The sequence below is a fragment of the Diceros bicornis genome, chromosome 7 (assembly GCF_020826845.1).
Source record: "Diceros bicornis minor isolate mBicDic1 chromosome 7, mDicBic1.mat.cur, whole genome shotgun sequence".
Classification (NCBI taxonomy): domain Eukaryota; kingdom Metazoa; phylum Chordata; class Mammalia; order Perissodactyla; family Rhinocerotidae; genus Diceros; species Diceros bicornis.
Genome location: NC_080746.1, coordinates 79,754,851 through 79,778,610, shown reverse-complemented (window position 1 = coordinate 79,778,610; position 23,760 = coordinate 79,754,851). Strand labels below are relative to the sequence as shown.

Sequence of the window (23,760 nt, the reverse complement as noted above, 5' to 3'; positions counted from 1 at the left end):
ATCCAAAACACCAGAAACCAGTGCGAATCGCAACCAAGGCCACCTCCGTGAGGCTGGATTCTCAACACAGAGACGGGTTTCGTGTTTTGGCCTCTCACCCGGAGTAGTACTGACAGTCACTTAGAAGGCAGAAAGTGGTGCTGATGTCAATTTACAGTTTTGCCTTTAATTCCATCTCACAAAAGAAGTAGCATAAACTGTCCCGAGTAGTTTATAAACGACCAGGCAAAGAGAGCCACGAAACAAGCTTTACTCTCCGTCCCCTGCAGGCTGCCGGAGCAGGCTCTCCGGGCAGCGAGGCCTTGCCTGGCGGGGCGGGGCTGGGCGGGGGCGGAGCGCGGGAGGTGGGGGCGGAGCCGAGCTGCACGGGGGGGAGGGGGCGGGACGTTGCCGCAGGGGGCGGGGCGGGGGCGGAGCGCGGGCGGTGGGGGCGGAGCCGAGCTGCAGGGCCGGGGGCGGGGCGGGGCGCGGGCGGTGGGGGCGGAGCCGAGCTGCAGGGCCTGGGGCGGGGCGGAGCCGCGGGGGCGGGGCGGGGCGGGGCGACGGGGCCGAGCTGCAGGGCGGGGGCGGGACCTTGCCGCAGGGGGCGGGGCAGGGGGGCGGAGCGCGGGCGGTGGGGGCGGAGCCGAGCTGCGGGGGCGGGGGCGGGGGCGGGGGCGGGGGCGGGGCCGCCGGCCGGCTGGGGGCGGGGCGCGCGCGGCAGACGGGCCGCGGGTCTGACAGCGCAGCGCGCGCCGCCTGGAGTGGGGCGGCCGGGCGAGGGCCGCCAGCCGCTGTCCCCATGGGGCTGTGCTTCCCCTGTCCCGGGGAGTCCGCGCCTCCCTCGCCGGACCTGGTGAGTAGGGCCGCGCCCCGCGTCGCCGCCCGCGCACCTGTTCCCGGGGCGCGCGCGGAGGCCCGAGCTGCCGCGCCGGGCCGGGCGGTTGGCCGTGGCGGCGCGGGCCGGGGAGCCCGCCGGGGGGGGACCTTGGTGGCGAGGACGTGTGGACGCGCCCCGAGGGACCTTGGGGTCCGCCAGCGGGACCTGGGCCGCCGCCCCCGTGCCGGTCTCCCGTCTGGCGTTACGCAAAATTGTCCCCAGGCGGCGCGGTCCCGCGCTCGCTGAGCGGCCGCGGCGCCGGGCGCGGAGGGAGCGCGCGAGGGAGAAGCCTGCTTCTGCGGCGCCGAGCGCCTCTCCTCGCGGAGATGTGCGTTCTCCTGTGTCTCTACCAGCTGTTTCAAGAAGGTGCTCCTCCGTGAGGTCTCATGCCCCTGCGCTTCCGGGGATATTGTATTAATCAACGATTTCCCTTTAGGGTTTACCTCTTTCCTCTAAATCCTTTTTTTTTTATTTGCCGGGAAAGATTCGCCCTGAGCTAACCTCTGTTGCCAGTCTTCGTCCCCACCCCCGCACCCCCAGCCCCGGGGCATGGCTGTATATCCCAGTTGTCAGTCCTTCCAGTTTTGTGAGCGCCCTGGCAACAGCATGGCAACTGGTGGTGTGGTTCCGCCGCCGGAAACGGACCTGGGCCACCCAAGGGATGAGAGCACTCAAGTTGAACCACTAGGCCATCAGGGCTAGATCCAGTCCTTCCTTTTTTTTAAAAAAAGAATATTTTATATAGTACAGTTTGTAACGTTGCCATATTTAGCAAACAAAAATACAGGGCGCCCGGTTAAATTTGAATTTTCAGATAAACAAGGAATACATTTTAAAAATAGACTTGTCTCATGCAATATTTGGGACATACTTGTACTAGACGTTATTCGTTATCTGAAATTCACATTTAACTAGGCGTTTGTGGTGCAACAGATTTATACTTTTCGTAGCTTTCTGTTTTTAACAGTATCTTTACATTAATAGTCCTTACAGGGATTTGATAACAGAAAACATAAATTTCTCTTTTCTCTCATATCTAGCTAAAAGTTGGTTGAAAGAAATGAGTTATTCAGGGAAGTACATTACAGCCATTTGATTATAGGCTTCAGCCATTTGATTATAGGTACTAAAAATGACCTGGAAGTTGATAAGGGAAAGTTCACCTTGTCTTTCTTGCTACTGTTGCTTTTAAATGTTAATCTTGTTTATTTGGCTGTTGGTAAAATCCCATCTGTCAGCATTCGTTAAGCCCTCCCCCATCCCCACAGATAACCACATGGCTCGCTGCTTGAATGGCTCTTTATCCTTGAGGCTTTTCTTGACCACCTGAATAAAATAGATCCCCCACTGTAACCACCCACCCATCCTTCAGTTTCTTGTCTACCATACTCTTCTTTATATTTCCCCAAAGCATTTACTGCTATCTGACAGACACGTATTTACTTGATTATATTTGTGTGCCCTCATGAGAATTTAAGTTCCATTTGGGTGGAAACATTTATCTGTGTTTTTTCACTGCTGTATCCTTAGCACCTAGAAAAGTTCCTGAGGCATGATAGGTGCTCCATAAATATTTGTCCGATGAATGAATGAGTGTATGTATTGGGGTATGGAAAACAAGGGAACTATTAACACAGCTCCCAAGAGAATGCTACTTCCTGTCTTACATATTTAAAGATTTTATAATTAAGTAATACATGATATAGAAAAAGAATATTCACCGTTTCCCAACATGGAACAGTACCTCTCAAATTTCCTCCAGTCCTTCCTATCCTACACAGTGAGAGATTCACCCAGTTCATTCATGAACTTTTCCTAAAAACGCCAGCCTACTTCAAACTTCTTTTTAATTGGCAGTACCAAACCATATATTTCCCTCCTTGTATTATCAAATGTCATTTGTTTTATTATTGCCTTGACTAGCTTGTAAGCACTTTTTAAAAAAAAAAGCAAATAGGTTATTTTATAAGCCAACCTTTATAAATATATATGTAATATATATGCATATATAATATGTAACATGACATATCTGTAATATAGATGAAATATATCTATAAATATGTTTTAGCATGTGCTTATTTGAAGGTATATTGATTGATTGGAAGAATGAAATTCAGAAAGTTGAGTGTTTTATAAATATTGTAAATAGTGGCAGTCTTAGTGGGACCTTTTGGGCCAGTACTAAATATTTTTGTAAACTGTTTATTACCTATAAGTGTAGGTGTATAAATTATCCATGATAATGTTTGGTTTTACTTTAAAACATATTTTTTACACATTTTCTTTAGGAAGAGAAAAGAGCAAAGCTTGCAGAGGCTGCAGAGAGAAGACAGAAGGAGGTGAGAGTAAAAATAAAATTCTGCTTACTTAGGTAATTAAGTTTGTACTTCATTCTCGATAGCTGTCTGTTCCCAATAGTATTCTCTAATGAAAATAGTATCTGATACTCTATAAATTTGTGTTTAAAGGTAATCATTTTTCAAAATGATTTCTGTTTTTGTAAAATGCATTTATATCACTCAATGTGTGAAAATTACCATACAGATATCTTCTATAATGTAAGATGCCCCTTGAATAGCATTCTTCCTTGGGATAGAATGACCATGCCTTATAAAATACTAACAGATATGAAATAAGTTTAGGGGCAAAATTTGGATGGTTGCAAAATACCCAATGAAGAAATGATAATATGTTTTATGTTTTGTTAAGCTGTTGTAGAAATAGTCTAATTCTTTGTTACCAAATATAGACCAACTCCTCACTCCAAAGAAAAACCTAAAAAGCAAAAACAAACAAAAAAAGACCTTTTGGACACTGGATACTGATTTTCATTGTTTTTCTATACCCCTTAACAAATTTCTTAAAGGCTGCATCTCGGGGCATTTTGGATGTTCAGTCTGTGGAAAAAAAGAGAAAGAGAAAGGAAGAAATAGAAAGACAAATGGCTACATCTGGGCCCCCACCAGAAGGTGGACTTAGAGTAAGTATTAAAATTTACTTAAGGTTTAATTTACCTGGAATTTTTACAAACTTGTAAAAGCAATCCATTCAATAATTTCCTCTTGAAATGGATTATCAGAAAATTTTGAATTAATTTAAAAGCATGAATAATGTAGATTGGAAGAAGTATCAATTTATTTGGACATTCTAACATTCATTGAAATAGATTTGCTTTCTTTTTCTCAAAATGAAATAGATTTTTCCTGATTATCTTAACACTATATCTTAATCCTTCATACTTATAAAATTAATACTAATCTTAAGTGTGTAGAAAACTCAAAAAGTATGGACAAGTATAAAGAAGAAAGTAAAAATCACCCAAATTCAGTGTTATTTTGATAGACATCATTTCTAATCTCCATTTATACATCAATCTTATTAAATTGGGTTATACTATAAATTCTTTTTTTTATAACCTACATTTTTTCACTCAGTGATTTGAGGTGGTTTTGTTTTGCTGAATAAGATTCACCATGAGCTAACATCTGTGCCAGTCTTCCTCTATTTTGTATGTGGGTCACCCACCACAGCGTGGTTGACAGGTGGTATAGGTCCGCACCTGGCACCTGAACCCGCAAACCCGGGCCGCCAAAGCGGAGCATGCCTAACTTAACCACCAGGCCATGGGGCTGGCCCCTGATTTGAACCTTTTGAGCTCCCCATTGTCGCTCATGATCATAGTTATGTAAATGTTAGTTTGGACAATAGAGTGAACGGGTGAGTGTGGCGTATCCATCTCTCAATGTAGCAATTACAGCTCTCGAAACTGGACATATAATGATGGACAAGTTAAATAAGGTCCTTGAACTTGGGGATCTTACAGTCTAGCAGGACTATAAAGGTTTTATTTTACATGTTAAAACTCAGGAAAATAATGGTTCAGACATTAAGATTTTATTCTTTGGTTCATTTAGATTTTATTCTTTGGTTCATTTTTAAAGGAAATAGATTTCTAAAGTAAGTATATTTGTGAAAAGGACAATGACCTGAATTTCAGTCATTTTTATTTAATTTGTCAATGATTTATGAGCATTTTTTAGCTGATTCACTGTCTTTTCAATTCAGTTTGGTTTTTGCTCTTAAAACTATAGCTATAAATACATATGTGTATATATACCCCTAACTTGTAGGGCAGGCCATTTAGGAGCATCCTGAGCAGGGTGATTCTGGCTTGGGAATATCACATAGAGATAAGATTTATCTGTGTGTATTTTACAATTGTATGTTACCTCATCTAATTTCATTTAATAAGTGAAATTAAAATTTTTTTATCGTTAACTTTTAACAATGTATGAAATAATTGGTTTCAATGTTAAGGTAAATAGCTGTGACCATTTTGCTTTTGTTTTTTTATATACCCCCACGGTAGAATAGAATTTGGGAGATACAAGGTCAAATATTGATCAGAAGTGTAGATGCTTACTTTCAATATTCTGTTGAGATAAAGATCTATGTCACCAGGTTTACTTCATAGAGAGTTCCCAAAAACAAAAAAATTTGTGAAAATTAAATTATAGGACTGGAAATGATGCTGAGATCCACTGTTTCATAATAGAAGAAATGGAGGTATGGAGTGACTTAATCAGAGTGACATATAATGTTATAAGACAAGGATACTTTATATGTAGGCAGAATTAAGAAGGTACTTATTTCACATGTTCTAACCTAACAAATTTAACATCAGCTTTTAAACTATAAGAAAGGGGCTTTCTTAATTAAACCTGAAGTTTCCATGCCCTGAAGCCTGCAGATTAGAAATGAATTAGGCCATATATGGATGCTTGTCGCCTCAGAAGTGCTCAGAATGAAAGACATTCCAGCGTTAAATTTGGTACTTTTTTGTGTGTGTGCTGTTCTTTTCATGAACCCTCTGGCTCCCTGAGTAAAAATGACCCTCGAGCCATCAAGCTGGACAGCGGCAGGAGGGTTTTTCCAAGAAGAGTGGCTTGTTCTCGTCCACCACTGCTCTGGCCCGCTGTGTCACTTTCCTGTGGAATATTCCTCGTCACTTCTACCACCAACACACCGGCTGCAAGGGGCAGCCTTCTTTCCCCTTGACCGCCTGCACGGCTCGTTGAGGGCATACAGTGCAGTTAAAAATGAATTTTTGGAAGCTCAGGAATAACGGAAGGGAAAATACAAGGCAGAGAATAACTCTAATCTTCAACCCCCTTGGCCTGGGGTCCTTTAAAGCCTGCTGTCGGGCCTGCTTTACAGGCTGGCCTGGAGTGTCCTAAGTATAGCTAGGTTCTTCCTAGCCAGACTGCTTAGTCTGAGGAAGACACGTCCTTTCCCTGTCTTCGTGCCCTCCCCATATTCATCTCTGACTAGCTCTGCCTCTTCCCAGGATAATTGGCATGGCGATGCTCACTGTCTTCTGGAAAGGCAGCCTTATTTTAAGAAGTCGGTGTACTGATGGCACCAGGACTCACACTAACTTCAGTACAGGACACCCCAGGAGAGGAGTAGCGGCAGACTCTAGTGCAGTGCCTCTCAACCCTGGCTGTGCGCTGGTCTCACGAGGAGCTGTCAAAACAGGCTGGACCTGGGGTCCCAGCTCCGAGCAGTCAGAATCTCTGAGTGGGGCTTAGCCGTCAGGACTTTCTTATGCTCCCCAAGGTAATCTAATCTCAAACCAGACTGAGAATCACTGCTCTAGTTGTTTTAACACTAGTCCTAAGAGATATATTATGGAAAATAGAGTGCCATAGTAAAAATGTTTTGAAATCCTGAATATTACATTGTATACTGAATCCCTTTCTTGGAGATTAAAAAGGCACACTATTCAAGTGTCTAAGAAGTCCTAAAATAAAGAAAAGCAAGTTTACTTGGATTAATCCTTAATTTTCAAAACATATTTAAATAGAGATGTAAAAATATATATATATAACACCCAGTAATATTCCTTGGATGTACTCGGGAAGCACTACTCCATAGGCTGGTAAGTATCTCTGGTCCTGTCCCACGGTGCTTTCAGAACTCACTATTGCAGAATTAATAGACTTGATGAAACAGAACAGCAGATGGAATAGTTTCTCAAGTCAAGCGAGGAAAAGACTTTGGCACACCATTGTTTAATATTTTCTACCATTTCTTAGCTCCTTGCCTCAAACAAGAATGCCTTTATTTTTATTTTGTAGTTTCATTGTTGGTTTTGTGTTGTGGTTTTTCGTTTACTGATTATTGGATATTTGGGATCTAGCTACCCGTTAGTCTGCCCAGATATTTTGTATTACTTCTTTATATTTTTAAGCCATCATATATCTTATTTCAGACTTTTGACTGTAATGTAAAATTTTACTAGTCGCTGCTACTTACAAAAATCATTTTATGTTTGTGCAGCCCGTATTAGTCAGCCTTGGTGGTCTAGTGGTTAAGATTTGGCTATCTCACCCCTGTGGCCCTGCTTTGTTTCCCATCCCAGTCAGGAAACCACACCACCCGTCTGTTGGTTGTCACACTGTGGCAGCTGCGTGTGGCTGTGATGCTGAAAGCTATGCCACTGGTATTTCACATACTACCAGGGTCACCCATGGTGGACAGGTTTCAGCGGAGCTTCCAGACTAAGACAGACTAGGAAGAAGGACCTGGCCACCCACTCCTGAAAAAATTGGCCATGAAAGCCCTGTGAACAGCAGCGGAGCATTGTCTGATATAGCACTGGAAGGTGAGAGCATGGTGCAAGACCAGGCAGGGTTCCCTCTGCTGTCCACGGGGTCTCTAGGAGTCAGAATCCACTCGATGGCAGTAACAACAAAAAAGCCCATATTCCTCTCTTTCTCTGTTTGTTCACTAGAATATTGTTACATAACTTTAAGTAAAATTTACTTTTCTCTGTTTTTATCTTTTCTAGTGGACAGTGTCATAAAGCATAACATAACATGAGTGGAAGAGTCTACTGCCAGTAACTAACATCTGCAATCAAATGGACGTCCTCAATTCAATTTCTGCTCTTTGAATAAACGAAGATTCAGACTTTGTAATTTTAGTGCCCTTAAGTGCAGTGCTTTTTCAATACCGAAATATTCAAAATGCTTTTGATTTTCAAACCAGACCTTTCATTAAATACTTATTTCCTACATTTGCTCTTCTGCAGGTATGGAGTGATTTGCCATTTTTCGTAGTTAAAACATGGACCTAAAGAGTGACTATATGTATATATGCAGTGCATGTAAAAATTCTGCATACATCTCAAACATTAAAGTTTACAGTTGTATTTTCCCTCTTTTATGAAATGATCTAGCTATTTATAGTTTGCTGCTTAACCTTACATCTCTTTTTCTTTCATTATATATAAAGACTTGCTTAAACTTATGGACTTAGTGCCTTTAAACTGATCATCAGGGAAAATCTTGAAAAATCATTTGAAGGGCTTATGTGAAGGAACGCTATAAATTTTTATAACTTACTAAGTAGTGAATATTTGTAGGAAATGTTGAATTTCTCCTAATTTATTTTTTACTTCTGTAGCTTATAAAATTAACATACTGTGTTTTACATTGCAATAAAGTGGCTTTTTTTGCTTGCTGAATTTAAAATTACATATAAGTGGTACCATCAGAGGGCAGTGATGTACTGTTGTACAACGTCACATTCAGCTCCATAAAGATCTTTGTGGTAACTGAGTTAAGCTCAGACTCTGGATGGGTTATACCGAGTGGTAATGTATTTGTCCAGATTTCATAGGCGTTTTTATTTTTTTGTATTTATTAAAGAATGGTCTTAAGATTTATACATATGTGAAATTGCCAAGGCAAATAGGAATGTGTGAAAGAGAAACATGTAGGTACTGTATATAAAAAGGTCTACTTGAAACATAAGAATATTACAAGTTAATTCTATATGATGCACAGTCATAAACTTTTTAGATTTTTTGTTCCTTAGTAACGTGTTTTATAGCATTTTTGTTTTTTGAGTTTTCCTTTCTAGTATATAATAAGCTAAAATAGAAGAATTGCTGTATCTTTTAATTTGGTTGCTAACTCTTTTGGATGACAGAGCCACAAACTGAGCCCTAAATTAGAATTTGCAGATACAGAGTGCCAACAGGGACTGTAAGTTAAATAGACCAGCTCATTTGATTTACACAAAGGAAACTGAGCCATCCCCTTGCTCATCCCTCCCACAAGTCTTGTGTTATATTGCAGTATATTGTATATGTTAATTTTAAAGAGTTTGAACTATAAAATAGGTCTCTTCATTTCTCATTGGAAAAATCACTTTTTTTCCATTATGAACTATTCTCTGAATATCTAGGCAAGACAGATACTTAGGCTCAATTTTCTTCATCTTTTAGAAGATTAGTGGTATTTTTTTTGTTCATAAAGGATAGTGAAATTATTGAATTGTTTTTTAAAAATAAAATTTTTTACTTTATGAACATGATTAATTTTTCCAAGGCAGAAAGGAAGAAGGATCATTAATAGCTGGATTTAGAACCAGAGCATACCATCCTTAAACTGTGCAAATCTTTCCTTCTCTTTTAATATAGAAAGAACAATTTGACTGTACCACATCTTAAAGAATTACAGCTTGGGTTGGTGTAAACAAAAGGTTTACATCCAGGGGATAATACCCTATTTCTAACAGCAGTTTATATCCAGATAGATACCATGCTTATTTACTGTTGAACCATGAATGATAGGCTGGTGTATTGCTTTCTGGGAACAGTAGGATATGCTGCTCCAACCAACCATGACCTGCCTCCATGGGTGTGGTCAGCTTTCTCCCAAACCACGTGGGTTGCATGGGCTGTGAGGTGATACTCAGATGTTAGGAACAGTGTCAGGAAGGGAAAGGGAAAAGGGGAGACTAGATGCCTGACAGGAAACCAGTAAGTGACTACTAAAAAAAAAAAATTGTACACACACATCCAGGCATCTCCCTCATAAAGTATGAATCAGTTCCTGATGAAAACCTTAACTTGGAGCCAATTTTCCATAGTTTATAATTTAAATAGGAAAACATTATAATGCTTAATATGTCACCCAAACCCCCAACCAAATTACTAAAATATAACTGAAACAGTAAAATGTGTATATGTAATATGTTAAGATGTAAAATGCTTAAATCGCTGCTTTTTAATTCTAATCATTAAACTATTAATATGGCTGGTAACAAAAAGTTGTGTATTATTACACAGCCCCTTTGTTGACATGCTGCATGTTTTTTAAGACATCTGTATGTGATACTATTGTTCCACCGATTGTGTTTGGAATGTAATTAATAGTTTTCCTACACATGGTTTTGTTATAAATTCTGTATTGCTTTATGGGGATACAAATATACATTTTTTTCTATATAAAAATTGGCTTTTGCCATCTCTGTTGAACAAAATTTTATCTTCACTTAAGTAATTAGAACTTGGGTTAGTGGTTAGGGAGCCCTCCACTGCACTTTCATTTCTTTGGGATTAATGAGAACAGAGCTAAAGGCTGTTGGGTGTGTTCATACAATCCCTGAATGTATAGGAAGCCATGTTTCTTTTCCTATGCTCTAAAGGAGAAATGATATAACTAGTTTCCTGTTTCCTTAGAGAAATAATACTATAATAAAGGTTCTAGCTATCATCCTTGGTACTCCAGAATTGACATAAGCTTTGAATCTTCCTTTTCTCCACCAACAGTTCGACTTGTTTATTTTCACTGATAAGAATTATGCTACACCCTTAGAAGAAAAAGTAAGTTTTGTGGGTTTTAGATTTGAATAATAATAGCTGCATAAATAGATCAGTAAGAGGTAGGTAGATCTGCATGCCTATCTGTGTTGACATTTAAGGTGTATTCTTTAACAGCTCCAAGTAAGAATCTCCAATTCCCATGACTACTGTATGTGCTTTAGTTGATTCAGATGTGGTACTGTGGCCATTTTCTTTGATTTTTCTCAAAAGCCATTGACACAAGGCAACTGTGTATACAGCAGACTGTGAAGAAATTTTGGTTTGATACAGAGAAGTTTGTATCCCAACAATTCAAACACTAAATCTCTTATATGACTTGGCTTTTTATTATCCTGCTCTTCCTCTTCCAAGTGTGCTTTATCTTACAAATGTTGCCTGTAAATACAATCATTATGGTCTAAGAACTGAATATTCATAAATTACTTGACCTGGATGTGATAGTTTAATTATATCCTGAATTGCATTGTCTATATTTATAGCAACATACTTGACTTGTGTTGAGTTTTGAGTTAATGTCCTCTACTGATAAAAACAGGTTTGAGCCATCTTTTGCAAGTACTTCTAACTTACCTCAAATGGAACTACAGTCATGTGCTGCATAACGACACTTTGGTCACCAACGGACCACATATATGACGGTGGTCCCATAAGATTAGTACCATATGGCCTAGGTGTGTAGTAGGCTAAACCATCTAGGTTTGTGTAAATACACACTATGAATGTTCACACAATGACAAAATTGCCTGACGTGTTTTTCAGAACGTATCCCCATCATTAAGTGAAGCATGACTATCATTAGTTTTGCACACAACCTGGCTCTCTCTAGGCTATTTCTCTAAAATCTATTTCATCATGTAAGTCAGAAGTAAGGGAGTTATGGTTACTCTACCTAACTCCTAAGGTGCCCTTTTCTCAGTCTATGTTTCTTAGATACTCAGGTTATAAGTAACAGATATACTTAAATAGGTTAAAAAGATACCAAATGTTTCATATGTAGAAAATTATTAAGTATCTACACAAAATTTTGTAGAATTAATGACTTTAGCAAGGTTATAGAATACCAAATCAATATATGAAGAAGTCAATTCTATTTCTATATGCAAGTAATGAACAATCTGAAAATTAAATTAAGAAAACAATTTCAATCATCGTATCATTACTTAGAATAAAATAGTTGGGAAAAAACAAAAGAAGTAAAAGATTTGAACTAAAAACTACAAAATATTGTGGATAAATAAAAAAAATCTAAATGGGGTGACATTGCATGTTTATGGATTGGAAGAATCAATATTATCAAGATGGCATTCTTAAATTGATCAATAAATTCAATGCAAAATCCCAGCAAGCTTTTTCAGAGAAATTGACAAAATGAGTCTATAATTTATATGGAAATGCAAGATTTGTCATAGCCAAAACAATTTTGAAAAAAGAACATGGTAATTTTTACTAAGGAGTAAATGAGTAAAAGCCATCTACATTTGGTCATTTCCTTCTGAATATAATCTCATTTTTCCATATCCCTCTTCAGTGCCACTCAGCAGCTAGACACCAATGTCAGTTGTGACCATGTTCTTAGTGACACTTAAAAGACCATCATAAATGTGGTATAGGCAGAAAGAATGCCACCCTCCTGCAAAGATGTTCACATCCTAATCCCTGGAACCTGGGAATATGTTATATTACATGGCAAAAGGTATTTTGCAGATGTGCTTCAGTTAATGACGTTAAAATGGGAAGGTTATATTGCATTATCTGGGTGCACCCAATCTAATCACATAGATCCTTAAAAGCAGAGAACCTTTCTGACCTGTGGTCAGACAAAGAGATGTAAAGAAAGAAGCATCATTGAGATACTCTATTGCTGGCTTTGAAGATAGAGGAAGGGGTACATGAGCCAAGGAAATCAGGCAAGCCTCTAGAAGGTAGAAAAGGCAAAGAAACAGATTCTCTCCTTGACTCCTCAGAAAGAACCAGCCCTGCTGACAACTTGATTTTAGCCCAGTGAGACCATCTCAAACTTCTGACCTACAGAACTCTAACGCAATAAATTTGTGTGGTTTAAGCCACTGTCTGGTAATTTGTTACATTAGCAATAGAAAACTAATAAAATAGATGGAGAGATTAATATTATTTTTGTTAACCTAGACTTATTTTTAACTAAATTAATGAAATTAACTTTAATTATCAAAGACATAAATATGTTTATGGTAAAAATTTAAGAACAGAAGAAAGTTTTGATGGAAATATTATTGCCAATTACTATACAGAGAAATTCAGTGTTAATATTATTTTAGAACATAAATCATTCAATGTCTGTATTTTAAAAGATATTACAATTATTCACTGTTCCAAGGTGATTTTATTTCCTACATAACTTTAATTTTTTTTTTCCCAGAATGATTATCACCACTTCCAGCACCACCAAATTATACCATGCCTATTGTTTCAAAACTTCCCAGTTAACAGGTTGTATATGCGTTGACTAAATCAGTCACAGAACAAACTGAGGTACTTCTTCCCTGATATTCTGGGGCAAGAAAGGTGGATTTTGTTGTTGTTGAAAAATAAATGACAAATTAACTCCGCCTATACTTTTTATACTCAAGGTAGCACTGAACGGACCACCTAGGAGAAAATCTAGACTCCCCACTAAGGAGAACACAACACAACCAGCACTCAGCAGCCCAAAAAGAAGTACTAGGAAACCATCATTTGACTCTTCCCATAACTCCAGGGGAAGTTGCCATTTGAAGACATTGAAATAGAGACAGATAAATTTTTTTAAAATTTATCTTTTTAATTCTTGAATCAGGGAGGACAATGTTTTGCTGTTTATGGGTACAAAACAGCCGTGTCCTAGGTATACAAGGGTATATATAAGTCTGTAACATCATTAGCTACAGTGAATTTACCTTACTAGACAGCATAGCAAAGTAGGATTAACTAAAGATATACTTTAATAAGAAAATGCCTTAAAATAACATGAAGTCAGGGAACATTTGACTGTACAATTTACTCTGTCAAAATATAAACGTATGTCAGCTTATGTGTGTGCATTACACTGTCAGTCTCAACACAGCCATAAGCTTAGGAATGTGTGAAACAATTCATAAGCGACTCTCCCAGGGGTGTACAGAAAACATCTAAAAGTACCCCAGCTATTTGGCTGTAGATAAGGGATAAACTTTAAGGCAATCTTCCAAGTGAACGTAAACTTCTAAAGTGGCCCTTCCAGGAAACTATTACTGTTGTGAATACTCTGTACTTATTTATAGTGCTGTTGGATATTTTTAGTAGCACATTATCATACTAATTGTCACTTTTTAAAAATTAGCTTAAAAATCCTGCAATTAAAATGTCTGGGGTGCTTTTACTCTGTAGACATAAAACAGGCACCTTCTGTTGACTTATCTGCAAATCCTAAATACTTTCCTCTAATAACAGTTTTTATCTCTAGCTTGAATGGTATTTCTAATATTGTGTTCTAAAATACTGTGTTCACATAGTGAGAAATAATAATTTGCCTACAATTTGTCTAATTTAAATCTGAGTTTAGAATTTCTTTTAATAGGTCATTTTCTATAGAAGCATTAAAATAAATAGTGCTACTCTTTGGACATTTTTCAACATGATGACATTTTTCTGTGTTAAGCCTTTTTCCAAAGTAATTTTCAGAGCATGTGAACTAAACTGACTACACTGGAGAAGTGGATGCAGGCCATTATGAGAGTCCCCTTGTAATGACCAACTAGTTTCATTTAATCTCCTTCTTAGCCTTATAATTGGCAGAGACCACCAGGTAATTATCTGGATTCATGTCCTTGAGGGTTGGAGATTTGCTCTGGATGGGGGATGTTTTGCCATCCACACGAGAGATCTGCAGCATCCGGCAGGGGTCGTGTTTCAACAGGTACCCTGCAAATGTTTCCCATCCTCCTCCCACACGGACCATGACGTGTTTGTTGTGCAGCATCTGAAATGAAAGAGGAGCAAAAGTGTTAAATTCTGAGAATTCTTAGAGTATCTAAAATCAACTTTCAGTTCTAGTGTTTACCGTTTTTTGTCTGTCTTGTTTTTCATGCTCATTGTTTTTCTACTTGGTGCACAGTGTCTGAGTTAGCATACGGCTTAGGAAAGAAGCTTTGTTTTTTCCATGCACGGGGATCACAGGTACACGTCCCTGGGACCCAGCCTTGCCCTGCCACTGGAATCAGGGGCTCCGTACAATCCCCAGCTTGGGTCACCGTGTCTGGAGGCTTCTCTCTGAGCTCTGATGTTCCATTGCAGCCCCATCTCTGCCCCCATGTCCTGCTTCCAGCCTCAGACCTTGTGCTCAATTCTTCCCACCAGGTTATTCCCCTCTGAACCAGGACTTAAAATTCCATGGTAATGTCTGTTATTGATTATAATGTTAATAATCACACAAATATTCAGTACAAAATAGACCTGAAAATGCACTCAGAAAAAGTGAAGTCTTCCCTAGTCACTGTCTGAGCCCTTCAAGACAAGATCTTATTCAATGGCAAAACATGTATGTTTTCCTTTATGCTTATTCGTCCTAATTACTTCAGAATGCATCTTTTAAAAAAATCTTACCTTCAGGCCCATGAGCCATCTAGAACTCCAGGTTGACAAGGCCATAGATTGAAAAAGTGAAGACTATGCTTCTTTCTATCTACTAAAAATATGTCCGAGTTGTGGAGAATTGGCATGGAGAGCCAAAGAATTTGATCTTGGCTTCTTTCAAATATCAGAAAACGTAAGCTAAGGGGGATACTGCACCACCACCAAAGACCTTGCTGACCCTCTCCCCTGCCCGCAATAGTATGAATACATACCGGCAATGTAATCTTGGGAGGGGATGTGGTTGTGTGAGGGGACTGGGAAGGCATTTTCGTTATAGAGCTTATAAAATCTATTTGAATTCCTCTTGCTCTGTGTCACCTCGAGATCTGGACTTTTTTGACTCCCATCGAGCGGGGGATGACTTGTGCTCTTACTGCTTTCATTTAGTTGTTGAAAATCTGGTTCAAGTTTTAGACTCTTTCTGTATGCCCAAATCCACCAAGTCTTTCATATGTGTTTATGGGTTTCACAGACTCCCAGAAATCCATCCATGGACTCAAGCTAAGAAATCCTGATTCATATGGTTGATACAAAGCATTTTCAAAATCAAATATTGTGCAAAGTAATAAAAATATGCTCAATAACAATAATTAAAACTATTGGACTCATGAGAATTAGAGTAAATGTAATTCTACTGGTTATTCTCATTTAGAGCATTAGAATTTTGGATAGAAAGGATCTTGGGAAACATCTTCTAGCTAAAAGACTTTAAAGTTATTTTAGCATCAGAATCTACTCATTAAACAAAATCCAAACCGGAACCCCTGAAATATAAAGCAGATAAAAGGAGTCAGGATTTAACTTGTAACTGTGTTGCCTCCACGGTCCTGTCAGTGGTACCATGTGGTTTTTTCAGATGAAGACACTGAGGCCCAGATCTTTGATGTGATTTGAGTAGACTAGGACCCAGATTTCCTGACTCCCAGTCTAGTGCTTTTCCCACAACAGTTCCTCCTTATAAAATAAAATCCATCAAGGCTTTTATAATTCTACTGGCCTGTTCCCACTCCCACAAGTTCCTGTGTGTGCCTCTGCTGCCTGCTTCCCAAACTGGGAGCTACTGGGACAAAACTTGCAAAGGCCAGTGTCAAAATAGCACTTCAACCCTTTCTCCCATTGTTCCAGAGAGCGGCTTTGCCTATTGTTGAAGTTCTGGCATTTCCTAGCCCTGCAAGTTACGTTTAAGAGTTGCCTGTAAACATCCTTGGTATGAATGCCTCTGGGCAGAGTGCCCAAGTACATTTGATGTGAGCAGGCTGTTTTAACCCGAAAGAACCACCACTCCGAACAACTTTTAAACAATTAGTTAACTTTGGAAAACAGTGAAAGAAATGTTTTTCTGCCTTAAGTATACTATCACTTATGCACAAACCCTGCCTGCAGACTCTTTAATGAATCCATAGAACTATGCACAGTGGATCCAATATGAAATGGAGTCATACTGAATGTGAATAACACAGGAATTAAATTTCTGCCCACCTCCTCTTGCATCTCCTTCCTGTAGCTAGTCAGCAACATATGATTCGCTAAGAAAGCCAGTAGTCAAACTGGGCAACAGTTTCAAGCATGGAAGTTATCAGGCCCAGAGGGTTTACAGCCCTGATTGTAGAGATTTAAATTCCATGCCTTTTCTTAGTATATGTTCAGTTCTCAAGACAAGAATTTAACAGCCACCACCAACTGCATAAACAAAACCCCTACTGTTTAACCTAAAAGCAAATCAACCTGTTATAAACCAAATTACTCTCAACTCTTCCCTCCCTCCATCCACAGTGCTTACCCTACAAAACCCCAATCTTGGATCAAGTGTATAAACCATGGATCCTTCTAAACCATGGCAGAGCTTCTGAGGTATGCTGGAAGAACCCTTTCCATTTCAGATTAGTGACATTATGCCACCGGCAATCAACTGATATTTTTACTTTTTATCGTGGTTAGCTCCATTTCCTATTCCTCTCTATTATTTTCCAACACACCACCCATCTCCATCCTCAACAGGCTACTGATGACTTCACCTTCATCAGGCACGGGTTCCTCTCTCTTGGTACTTCCACTGGCTAATTTACTTCAATCTATACCTATCCTTTTCCACACCTTTCTCATCATAGAAAGAAGTCCTCCTGTCTAAGGTCACTCCTCTCCCGATGTCCTAATTTCCATTACCATTCATGAAGAGCCTAGCTACAGCAAATATCGCATCACTCTTCTCTCTCTCCAACTTATTGAATTATGGTCCTTACCCTTCAGGAAGTAAATATAACCATGCCTCTTTCACTCTTGAACAAAGCAAACTCTGCTCCTTCCATCCCAGTCCGTTTGCTCTCAGACCTTCTCCTTACATCTGAGCTTCCTGATAGTTAAGTTTACACTTAATGTCTTCCCATCTAACTTCCTGTTCACTGTCCAACCCACAGTACACATTGTTTCTGCCGCCTACCTCTTAACTGACTGCATGGGGGAAAGGGAACCAGATGGCTTCTAGAATGATCAAATCCAATGGATGGTCTTTAACCCTTATCTTTCTTGATCACTCAAGAAAGGCCTCTGATAGTATTGACCACTCCTTCCTTGAAACTCCCAACACCTTTCTTTTCTATGACACGACTCGATGGATCTCCTGATACCTAATTGTTCTTTCCCTGCCTTCTTCATAGGTTATATTTCTTCTATTATTTTGTGTGTGTGTAAGGAAGATTAGCCCTGAGCTAACATCTGTTGCCAATCCTCTTCTTTTTTAGCTGAGGAAGATGGGCCCTGGGCTAACCTCTGTGCCCATCTTCCTCTACTTTATATATGAGACACCTGCCACAGCATGGCTTGATGAGCGGTGCGTAGGTCCGCGCCCGGGATCCAAACTCGTGAACCCCAGGCCACTGAAGCAGAGCATGCAAACTTAACCACTATGCCACCAGGCTGGCCCCTCTTCTCCCTATTTTTAAGTTTTGCTCTTCCAAAGGATTCTGCCCTTTTGCCACTGTTCTTTTCACTCTAGCCACTCTCTTATTTGCAACTGCATGGATTTCACTACCATCTACTTCATCTCTCAAATTACAACTCTATCCCTTGCCATTTCCCTGAGCTTCCAAATGCAAAGGCGTATCACCCAGTCCACTACCTTCCACTAGAAGGCCCCACAGGCTTTTCCCAAGAGGGTTGGTGGCACAGGCATTCTCTGTAACTAGTCAGATACCAAAACATTCATTCTCCCCTAAACATTTCTCAGGGTCTTGGTTAGCATTGCCAGTATTTAGTTCAGTGCCTCATCTTTTCCCTGGACTACTGCAAAGGTCCCACTGCCTCCAGCCTTATCCTCTGTGATCCATAGAGTAAACTGCCACCAAAGGGAACTGCATAAAACTATCACTCTTTCCCTCCCTCCTGTAGGCTGGGATTCAATACCCTTACTTGCATACATTATTCTCCATGGCCACCCCTGCCAGCCTCCCCTGCCCTTCCCTGAGCTCTGGGACCAATGAACTCCTTTAGTTCTACATTCCCAGACAACATACTCTTCCTTTCACACTTTTGCATGTCTGCCACTAAGTGTAGAATGCCCTTTCTGTTCTGTCCTCCATGCTTACCAGGACAAACATTTCCCCATTCAAATATCACCTCCCCCTGAAAAATCTTCCGTGATCATCTCCCTCACCAGAGAAGTGAATCTTTCTTGCTGTATGCTGTTCAGTTTGCCCATGAGTTCATTGTTTCACTCATTCTACAGTGCTGTAATTGCTAATTTACCTGTCTGCCCCTTTTCATAATGTGTGAGCTCTCTAAGAGAGCGAGGATGTAGTTCTCATTTTTGGAATCTGACATGTGTGAGCTCAGAACAGTATCAATACTGTAATCAATAGTACTCCTTTTCATTTACACCTTCTCAGGTTCTGCTTCCTTTGCCTACCCTCTGATATCATTATCAGTATCCCTCCCATTTTATAGATAGGAAAACTGATGCTCTTTGAAGTAGAACTAATGCTCTTCAACAACTTGTGCAAGATCACGCAACAAATCAGTGGCAGAACTGGGACCAGCATCCTTTTTCCCATTATACCACACCCCCTTTTTCTGTAAAGCTCCTAGATTTGGATTTTCATACCTGCTTAGTTACTTACCGTGATAATTTAGCACAGGCAAGGAATTACCAATGTCAGAAATAGTAATAAGCTATTTAAGCAGATTAAATGCTCATGTAAAATGATTTATAGTGTTATGGTTTAATATACCTTAAATAAACATTGAATTTAATGTCAAAAGATTATCCGCTAGTGGCCCTAATTATTTCAAAATTAAGCATGTGTCCAGTGCAGGTCATGGGATAGACTATATTTATAGCCAGCTCTCTGGTGGCATAAACAGGACTGGGCTTCACTGTCTGTGAGTGAATGCAGCTCCTTTATTTTTGATGCTTGAGTATTTTGATGTTGAGTAATTTTGTGTTTTCCATTCCAAAAGATAACTCCTCGTGACTGGTAGCATCGATGCTCATGTCAATTGAGTATTTAATACTGGCTTTCTATGCTGTTGTTTGTTGCATTTCTTCTCGAGTGAAGAAAAGTAAGTTAGAATTGCTACAAATCTTCCCTGATTTGTAATCAGCGAATGTAATGCAAAGCACTAGTCTTTGCATACTGGGCCTCTTCTGGCTGTTACTGTTTCCTACAATTGGCCTCATTCCTCACTGTGCCCTTGATCCTACCAAAGGGAAGGAAACTCATGACTGACTTAGACACATTTCTCAGTGCTGAAGGGAAAAAACAAAATAATAAGAAGAATCGTGTCTCAACATTCCTCCCAATGGCCTGAATGAAGTTCTATAAGCACATCTGGGCTGTTGCAAACATCGCAAACATGTTCTTTTTTGATGCCTAAGAGTGACATACATTTCTTGCCCAGAGAAAAGAATCAATATGCCTCAAAGTTATGTTTTGTTTTTTAATAATTTCTTTCAGTAACGGGAAAAAGCATTCCAACTCTTATCAAGGGGTATTTTGTTTTATGACTTGGTCCTATTATGATGCTTAATGATGTGTTGCTTTCTTAGGAGGCCTCTTCCCATGTGCCAGCAAAAGGGACACTTTTTCCTTAGATGACACAGAGTCATAACATTAGAGTACCTACTATGGGCCAGGCAATCTACAAACATGCCTTGTTGAAATAAAGAGCATAAAAAGAATCACTGAGGCTACTGGCAATGCTGTCATCTCACAGACGGACAGACAGGCAGAGAGACAGGGTCACACTGGGCGGTCCCTGAGGCCAGGTTAGAAACCACAGCCTCTTGGTTCCCAATCCAGTACACAGCTATACAGCTGAAGAGCTGTACTCTTCCCAAAATTATTAATCTAAAAATGAACCCATATTAAAAAGTGGGTGAATCACTTAATAGATGGACCCAGCAGTGGTTTATAACGTGCCAAGTAGGTGCAGACTTGTGTTACTGCATTCAATGCACATTTTGTTAGCCCACAATATGTTTACCTAACCCTGCTTTCTAGCACCACCTTTCAATCTTATTTTCCTAACATTATAAGGTAACAAACTATCCCATAACCAAGTTCTGTAGCTCATCCAGAGCTACTTCATTCAAAGGAAAAAAATGGGTGGAAAGGAAGTAAGTTAATTCTTCCATACTAACTTCGAACATAATAGAAAACTCAAAAGTTGTAGAAATAATGATTTAACTGCTCCCTACTAATCTTGAGGTCACTGAGGTATCTGGGGGTCCAGTGCTCTGGCTCTTATGATATGTGATAGGATTTCAGAAAGGAGATTTTTATTTTCCTCTCTAATTATGTAGCTTGGGGAGACAGACTGGAATCACATTATGTGTAGGTATTAAGAGCTTAAAGCATGGGCCGGCCCAGTGGCGCAAGCGGTTAAGTGCGCGCTCTGCTGTGGCGGCCCCGGGTTCACCTGTTCGGATCCTGGCGCGCACCGACGCACTGCTTGTCAAGCCATGCTGTGGCGGTGTCCCATATAAAGTGGAGGAAGATGGGCATGGATGTCAGCCCAGGGCCAGTCTTCCTCAGCAAAAAGAGGAGGATTAGCAGATGTTAGCACAGGGCTGATCTCCTCACACACACAAAAAAAGAGCTTAAAGCAAGAAAACGTATATATTTTTCTTCTTGGGGACATTAGTCTTTAGAAACAGAAATATATGAACTCACTTTTTGTTGACAGGCACAGCCAATATTTAAGTAGATCACAGAAAATCATATGTTTTACTATATGAAAAAAATGGTCATATAGAACCAGAAAATATGGATTTATGGATAATGTATTTGTTTTTAAGGTGACCAAGCTGTATATAGCTATATTATACAAACAACAACACAAGCAAAAACACCACCATCAAAAATAAACAATAACTAACAGAAATGTCTTCCAGACAAGCAGAATTTAAAGTTAAATGATTCATGTCCATATTCAACAGCTTTATTTTATTAATTCCCCAGCATAGATCTGCCTGAATGTCCACATCTGTCCTAAATCATAACTCCTATGAAATGCTTCAGCTGGCACCACCTTCTCATGGAAACACTGACAAATCTCCTTCATTCTGATCTGAATCTTGCGTCGGTGACCTTGAAACTCGAGGGCCACAGGAGTATCCTCAAGAGCTGGGAATATGGATGTCATCAGCCCCCGAGGATGTGAAAGCTTCCCAGCGGGACACCCTCATCTCCCACACTCACTAACCCACCTCCTCTCCAGTGCCAGCGTCATCTTTCTAAAAGGAAAATCGGATCACGCTGCTGCCTCACTTAAAAACCTGCACGTGGTTCCCCATTGTCTGTTGTGTTTCTCAGTCAGCTTGAGCTCCAGCCCACCTGAGGAATGTGACTCATTCTCATTAGCACAAGAAGGCTGTGGCAAAGATTCTGGGAGAGCAGTGGTGTGAGCATGTGTGTGTGTGTAGGAGGGACAGGGCAGAATCTGGATCTCTAGAATGGGCAGAAGCACACGCAATTTGAAGAAACAATCCACCAGTGATTCTGATACCCCCTCTCCTACCTCTGTCCCTCTCCTGCCCCCGATGAGAACAGCTAGCCTGACACATGAAGCACTTTATGGTCCAGCTACTATTCCTTTCCCACCTTCTTTCTCACTATGCCTTAATGACCACATACTGTTGGTGCAGGTTGTGCACTGCACAACTATGCAGCTATATTGCAACCTTACTTGTCCATGCTCATGCCCACCTCCAAATTACCTACCCCACAAATATTCTGAACTCCTCAGAATCCCCTAAAGTTTCCCGCCTTTCTACATGCAGAAAACTGTTCCACATTCACCAGGTGAATCAAAGTGAGTCTCTTCCTTTGGTCATTCAACAAATATTTGTTGAGTGCCAGGCAAGGTTATTCCTTGCTAAATTTCATACCCTGAGGGCCTAGTACAGTGCCAAGTACACAATGGGCACTCAATAAATGCTTGTTAAATGAATGAATGAACAAAGTTAACACCTATTAACGCTCCAGCCAGGCAGCCCTGCCTTTATGGGATATTTTTGCACTCTCTACACCTTTAGATTACCTTCTTTGGGACTTGAGATTTTCCTGCACAGACCTCAAGCAGGGTACCTATAATACTTTGTTGCCTTATTTTCTTGTCCATCTTCCTCTAACTCCCCTGTGACCTTCCTAAAGGGTCACAGACTATTCAGCCTTGTATACCTGATAACAATTACAATATGTGATACATAGAAGACATTATTTATTTACAGAAAGTTAAGAAAAAGGAAAAGATGAGATGATTTGTCTTTAGAAGGGAGAGTCTGACAAAAACCAAGATGTGAATGATAATCCACATCAACTGTTGCTTATAGAATTCCTTTGAGAGAAAGATAGATTTGGGGTCAAAGAAAGAAGATATAACAGGAATCATAAAGAAAGCAGGTGATTGGATTGAGAATCAATAGATCAGTAGACGAGAGAGAGAAAGGAGACAGGGGAGGGGAGGAGAGAAGAAAATATCCTGAATCCATCCAGAATTAAGTATAATATTCTCTTCATTATATAGCTTCACAAATTCTCATTCCACCTGGAGTGCATTCTTAAAAAAATATTATTCAGTATAGGAACAAATTATTTAATACAATTTTCACCCTCTCCTTTTTTCTCTTTTAATGCTTATGTGTTTTGGGTCACTCAGCACAACTCCGGCTCCTTAAGCCCTTCCCCACTTAACTGACCACAACAGCTCATATTTCTTCTCTCCACTGGAGCCATCATTTTAAGAGACAACCGTCTCTGACACGCCCGCCTAGAGGAGACGACCCACCTAAGCGTAGATCAGTTCAGCCTCCTGGGAGATCATATGCTTCCTAACACCTCCTTGTCAACCCCATTCACTGTGTGTTTTTACAAGCCATCATAACTTGAGTGAAAATATTGTTTTTAGAATGCAGTCATCTGCTCTCCAGAGAAAGAGTGTTAAATTAATTTATAGGACAACAGACTCTGTCATCATCTAATATTATCTTGAAATGGCATATGCTCAAAATTGGGCGACTGGGAATTCAGCTATCTGCCAAAGGTTCCCTGACACATGGAGGAGTGAGACGGCAGGTGTTCAATCGCTAGTTCGCCATGTT

The 23,760-nt window shown here is 40.2% G+C and overlaps 2 protein-coding genes across 4 annotated transcripts in view; one reads left to right on the top strand and one right to left on the bottom strand.

Moving 5' to 3' along the window:
* Positions 1 to 720: 720 nt before the first annotated feature.
* SVIP (small VCP interacting protein) lies at positions 721 to 10,141 on the top strand. Its single transcript, XM_058546151.1, has 4 exons — positions 721 to 835; positions 3,148 to 3,198; positions 3,726 to 3,839; positions 7,713 to 10,141. The coding sequence occupies exons 1-4, from the start codon at positions 782 to 784 to the stop codon at positions 7,725 to 7,727; spliced, it is 234 nt and encodes a 77-aa protein (XP_058402134.1). The 5' UTR covers positions 721 to 781; the 3' UTR covers positions 7,728 to 10,141.
* A 3,187-nt stretch (positions 10,142 to 13,328) lies between these two features.
* GAS2 (growth arrest specific 2) overlaps positions 13,329 to 23,760 on the bottom strand; it is a 128,661-nt gene continuing 118,229 nt past the window's right edge. For all 3 annotated transcript variants that reach the window (XM_058544703.1, XM_058544704.1, XM_058544705.1), the window contains one exon: positions 13,329 to 14,511. In XM_058544703.1, coding sequence (XP_058400686.1) covers positions 14,293 to 14,511 — 219 coding nt within the window. In that variant the 3' untranslated portion in view covers positions 13,329 to 14,292. The remainder of the gene's footprint in view (positions 14,512 to 23,760) is intronic.